This window comes from Lolium rigidum, chromosome 5 (genome assembly GCF_022539505.1).
Source record: "Lolium rigidum isolate FL_2022 chromosome 5, APGP_CSIRO_Lrig_0.1, whole genome shotgun sequence".
NCBI classification, from domain to species: Eukaryota; Viridiplantae; Streptophyta; class Magnoliopsida; order Poales; family Poaceae; genus Lolium; species Lolium rigidum.
The window spans coordinates 208,095,353-208,101,352 of NC_061512.1; the positions used below are offsets into that span (position 1 = coordinate 208,095,353).

Below are 6,000 nucleotides of genomic sequence, written 5' to 3' on the forward strand. Positions count from 1 at the left end.
CTTCAGTGAGGGAACTAGTCTTTTGGGTAAAATTGCCAAAATTTGACATCCAATCAAGCATTATTAGCTGTGTTCTCTGAGCAGTAAGACAAAACCATCTATTTGTTAGTTCAGAGAGTTCATTCACAGCATAGGAAGCCTAGAACCATAACCATATGTTCAGCTTAACCAAGCTAAAGCAAATTTATAAATATCTGCACAAGTCAGGAACAAAACGAATTCAACACAAAGTCATGAATTTTGTTGGTGCCAAGTATATGTTGCAATACCACGTGTAACCTTTGGCCCTTTGCACTGAAGCATAGCCACGTGTATAAACTCATGTGGTCAGCTCTTTCCAGTGCAAGCAGAAAGGAAACAGTGATACAACATACAAGAATGATCAATTATCAGGGCCGCATTTGCTTTGGCCCAGATACACGTATCAATCATGAATTCATTTACACAAAATTCATGCCAATCAGGCGCTAGTAATTCCTGATAAAACATGTTAAAAAAATACGATTGCTGGTGACTATAGAGTATCAACTGATCGTAAATATGTCACAGTTTTAACATAACTTGCAAGTGATCCAGAAACAACAATTAGCTCCAAGTGAAGTCAGAGGCACCAAAGCCTCCAAAAACAAGAACCAGTAATCTCCTCAAGTTAGCTCAGAAGCAGGCCATATATGGTTGACAATTTCTTCTTCCAAGCTGGATATCAGTCATGGTTTGCAGCCACCGCTTCGGCTCGCTACATCTTTCTTTCCCTGAGGTTTTCTCTCCTCCATTTTCAGCTATTTATACACAGGAAAATAGGAACACCTTTTTATTTACATGCTGCTACTGGGATCTTTTACTGTTCAACAGCTGGGGAATGGGCGCCCTGTCTTTGAATACCACTCTTCCATCCTTTGCTACGTACTGATATTGCCAATCTGGACCAAGAAACCATGCCGTGGCTACTCCCCCAAGCAAGCCTCCCAACTGTCGTTATTCAAGTGAGCTCGTCAGCTAAGCATTTCATTACAGCGTGGAATGACCTATGTAGAAGTTCAGGAGACTTACATGACCCCAGTTGTCGATGCCCCTTGAAAGGAGACCCATACCCTACCAAATCGAACATATGAGGATGCAATAAAGAAAATAGCAATAACAGAGACAACGATGAAATGAGTGGAAAGACAAACGAATACCATATTTAAGACAACCACGCGTGCTATTTGCTCTAAACTTTCCTTCCCATGCCCCAAAAGCTTTCTGTGCCTCCACGTATAAACAGCATAGGCACCAACCTGATAATACATATAGGTTGATGAAATGAAGCAGTAAGAACATTTATCAAGGAGTTCTTAACTAAAAGATACTAGGCCTAATGTTCTTCAGTTTAGCAAACAACAATGTGGTTCCGTAGGATTTTTTAATGCAGAAGTATAACAATGAATGAACTAGATTAAAGGCCAGCTGACAAGAGATAACCTGAAAAAAGAAACATGGACAAACCTGAGGAATGCATTTTCTGTACTGAAAATGAGACAATTTCACACCATATTCACGAATCTGTAGTTGCTAAAGAACTTTGGAAAATTGTTTCCTATTTCTTCTACACATCCCTAGGCTTAAATTTAGAATCTTTGAGCAGATTCTGGCTCTCTCAAAAGAGAAACTCTGCTCTAAACTCCATCTGTGCATGTGTTCTATGGTGCATTTGGAAAACTAGGAACTCTGGGCTTGTTTGATTCAAAGGAATTGTGTAGGATTTGGATCCATAGGATTTTTTTCCTACAAACGTTGTTTGATTCATAGGATTCCAATCCTTTGAAATTCCTACAGAGGATTCATTTGCACTATGTTTTGGGGGAAAATTTCCCTTCACTCCAACCTCTTTTTACAATTCCTTTGGTTTTCGAATTGGAGAGGACATGCCATTCCAATCCTGCGTTTTTCATATTCCTGTGTTCTGAAAATTCTGCGAATCAAACGAGCCATATGTTTTTTATAATCTCCCTTGGTCTGATTTAAAACAGGCACGGTGGCTGATTCTCAAAACACTCAAGAACTAGCTTGATACTATTCAAGGGTCCAGCACTCCAGCGTTGGACAAAGTGACTGGTTCTACCAGATGGTTTTGACTCTGGTGACATCTCTTTATCAGCTGGAGTGGTAGTGATAGCCGAGCATGATGCTGCAGTAGCCTCTCCTACTCTGAACATGAAGTCATTATTCGAAGTACTGGGTGATGGTGCCGGGCACCCATCCCATGATGGGTTTAGACCTCCACCCAGGTCATCTGCTCCAAATGACAAGAAGCTTCAAAACCTCAGCCCGGTCACACCTCTGGTCATGCAACCATCTCCAGAACCATCTCCTTTGAAGAAAACAAAGCTGGCTGGGACTAGTTCACCGTTCCCAGAGGCTGCTATCGCTGAGTGATGGTTTTCTTGTCAGGAAAAATTATAAAGAGTAGTATTCTTTCCCCTATGTGGGTGGCTTTATTTCTGTCGGCTTGAGCCTAAATCTAGCTTTCTTCGTTTTAGATTACATTTGGATACCTGTGACTTGAGAACTCGTTTGTGGCGGTGGCATCTGGTTTCGTTTATGATATAAAATAAAATGGAACAGGGGGACTTCAGTCCATTGTTCATCTAAAAAAAATTAAGTTCAGTCAATATGTGAGATACCAGTGTAGTAGTACATATGACCGGTCATAACAAAAATACCAACTTTGAGATCTTAGAATAGAAGGAATTGATGGAAGAAAGTTCGTCTAAAAAAATCAAAGGCCAGTTCAGTCAAGATGTGCAATTAAAGATATACCACTGTAGTACATATGACCGGTCATAACAAAAATTCCAACTTTGAGATCTTAGAATAGAAGGAATTGATGGAAGAAAGTCATGAAACCATCCGAACAATTTACAACATATGATATATGTTCTGATCTATCGGTGACATTTCGTAATTTCATATTCCTAAGGAATGACTTTGACATAACACAAAATAAATCTTTAACTGTATTTAGCAATTAACTTGACATACCAATCCAAAAATGGCCCCTGACGCACCAACAGAAGGTGATTGGCAATAAAAGTAGCTCATTAGTGAACCTGTTACAATTTCAAACATGAAGAAATGATTATGGACCAAGAATTAACAGAAGACCAAGAAAACGATCACCACCACATGGATTTCCACAAAAAAAAAGGTCACAAGGATAAACAAACACCTGCCACCGCGGAAGTGAAATAAACAGCAAGAAATCTTCTAGGGCCAGTAACGAGCTCCACCGCAGGGCCAATGGAATTCAAAGAAAAACAGTTGAACTGCGCATCGTTATAATGGTAGGAAGAGAAGTCAGCAATGGTTATTTTGTAGAGTACAATTATAATCCTCAACAGAAAAAGGAACACATACAGCAAGATGAGTAAGATTTCCATGAAGAAGAGCTGATGTACCCAAACGCCAGAATTCCCCTCTATTAATCAGGCTGTTGACCTTCCATCATAAATATTGTTGCACTCACGTCAGATCAGAAATAAGCAGAATATAGGTGAACTGGAAATTTTAACACGTACCAACCTTTGCTCCCCACATAAGAAGCTTCCCTTGTGATGCTATCTGAGCGATATAAGCCCTTTGGAGAATGTAAACGCAGTGTTAATCACAAACGGGGAAAGAAACCACCATGGAATGGTAGGGAATCATTACCGGTGTATCTCATACAATCTGGACTTACAGAATATTAACAGCAAGAAGAACATTGGTCCAGAGCCTCTTCTTCGAATTGATTCCACGGGGCCGTCTCGGCTGCAGATTTCCGTTACCGATGTATCTCCCTCCTGATCTGCTCCCACCGAAGAAAGCAGAACTGCCGACAAACGAAGCGGATAACATGTTTCCCAGCGCCCCAAGAACCTGCTGTGTGTCCACTGGCTGGGATCCCCCAAACCAAATGTCGCCTATTTTCGGCAAGACCTCAAGATGTCGCACCTCCTGCGGATTGCACAGTTCAGTGCAGATTTAGTTATGCACCGGGCAGAAAACTTCTTAGGACAACTTCTATCATGATAAGAACTAGCATCTGTATACCTAAAAACTGAAGGATATCACAGTTCACAAGTCATAAGTCATAGGAAGTAAACGCAACCTAAAATGTAACTAAAGATAGTCTTAGACGTCTACAGTATAAATCCGGCAGTTCGCGTCACAATATATGAGAGTGGAATGGGGGAGGAAAAAAACAAGAGTCAGTAGTCCAGTACCGGCGAGCGGAGGAGGAGGCCGGCGAGGCGACGGCGGAGGGAACGGCCGAGGTGGACGCCGGCGACGGCTGCGACGACGTTCGGCTTCCAATCTCCGCCATCACCGCCGCCGCCTCCGCCGCCGCGGCCGGAGGAGGAGCCTGGAGGGGGAGGGGGAGGCCATGGGAAGGAGGGGAGCAGCAGCCACGGCGCCATGGGAGCACGTGGACCCCGTTGAGCCCTTTCGATTTCAGAGCTTTCCTTTCGCTTTGCTTGGGGAAGCGGCGTCGGACCCAGGACGCCCGTAGCGTCAGCTACGGGGTCGACGCTCGCGAGCAAAATTGGGTGGGCCGGCCCAGTAACTTCGCGATCTGCTCCCTCTCTTACGCCTTTTTCGGCCCGATTTTTTTTTCTGCAGCTTTTAGGCTCATGAAAAAGACAGTGTTTTTCTGATCATCTTGAAAACATTGCTGAAATTAATAATGTTCACGGATTCCAAAAAATGTCTCGTAATTTTTAAAAATATTCATGACATTTTGAGTAGCAATTGATTCCCGATGAGACTCTTCGTTTATTTTATGTATGCCAGGGGGCAGTGTGGCCCTTTAATTATTATTTTTGTCTTGTAGACACGGATGCATCAATAGCTAAAATATATCTATATATTTCATATCTAGATAAAATGAGCAAGTTATTTTAGGATGGAGCAAATATATTCTTGGCTGGCCAGAGCATGTGCAAGGATGGTTGGGCGCCTCCGGGGGATAAGATGGTCCATGCACAACATGGACCTTGTAAAAATGAAGGCCATCGCGGACGGCTGATCGATCGGATGAGTGGAGGTCGAGAGACCCAACCAGCTATATGATCCGGACCATCGGTAGGTACTTGAGAGCATCTCCAGCCGCGTTCACCAAAACGTCCCCCAAACCGTGTCGGATTGAGCGTTTGGGGGACGTGTTTTGTTCGTACCGCGTTTGGGGGACGTCGTTCCCCAGTCGCGTCCCCCAAACGCCGCCCCAAACATTTAAAATACTTTTTTAACACAGAACCATTTATCAAATATAGCATATGAATAAAAATGTTTGCGAGGATTGTTTTCAAATTAAATTACAACAAACAATAAAACAAATAAACAAATATAATAAATAGGGCTAGATGCTACATCAAAGTGCCACGGTATTTTCTTTGATCCTCCACAAATGCTCAACGAGATCAGCTTGAAGTTGCTCATGAACATTGCTGTCACGGATCTCTGCGTGCATGGCGAGAAAATCAATAAAATCTGCAGGCAACTCATGATCAACCTCCACAAGAGGGCCTTCACACTCATAGGGACCAACATGTGACCTAGCATGATTCTTGCGGTCATCCTCGATGATCATGTTGTGCATGGTCACACAAGCCTGCATCACCTCCTACATTTGGTCGTGAGACCAGCTTAGAGCAGGGTACCGGACAATGGCAAATTGTGCTTGAAGCACACCAAATGCCCGCTCGACATCCTTCCTGCAAGCCTCCTGTCGCGTAGCAAAGTGAGAATTCTTCAGACTCGATGGATTCGAGATTGTTTTGACAAAAGTGGCCCATTTTGGATATATACCATCGGCTGGATAATAGCCTTTGGTATATTCGTGGCCATTGATCTCATAGTTGCATGGTGGAGCATGCCCTTCCACTAGTCTGCTGAACACCGGAGACTACTGCAACAAGTTGATGTCATTGTGTGATCCCGCCATGCCAAAGAAAGAATGCCAAATCCACAGGTCATAATCCG

At 43.1% G+C, this 6,000-nt stretch overlaps 1 protein-coding gene across 1 annotated transcript; it reads right to left on the reverse strand.

Moving 5' to 3' along the window:
- Positions 1-364: 364 nt before the first annotated feature.
- LOC124653723 (RHOMBOID-like protein 10, chloroplastic) lies at positions 365-4,454 on the reverse strand. The gene is made up of 9 exons (XM_047192787.1): positions 4,245-4,454; positions 3,719-3,975; positions 3,562-3,616; positions 3,397-3,477; positions 3,209-3,305; positions 3,022-3,089; positions 1,179-1,277; positions 1,051-1,092; positions 365-969 (listed from the first exon to the last, which is right to left on the reverse strand). Exons 1-9 carry the CDS (start codon positions 4,437-4,439, stop codon positions 826-828), a joined length of 1,038 nt encoding a protein of 345 aa, XP_047048743.1. The 5' UTR covers positions 4,440-4,454; the 3' UTR covers positions 365-825.
- Between the last annotated feature and the right edge of the window lie 1,546 nt (positions 4,455-6,000).

Bases quoted from the DNA above. Each gene is read 5' to 3' on its own strand.
- LOC124653723 (XM_047192787.1), bottom strand. From the start codon at position 4,439: ATGGCGCCGTGGCTGCTGCTCCCCTCCTTCCCATGGCCTCCCCCTCCC. The intron at 3,976-4,244 runs GTACTGGACTAC...TGCAATCCGCAG, and splicing joins GCCTCCTCCTCCGCTCGCCG to GAGGTGCGACATCTTGAGGT. The intron at 3,617-3,718 runs GTAAGTCCAGAT...CATTCTCCAAAG, and splicing joins CTTCTTGCTGTTAATATTCT to GGCTTATATCGCTCAGATAG.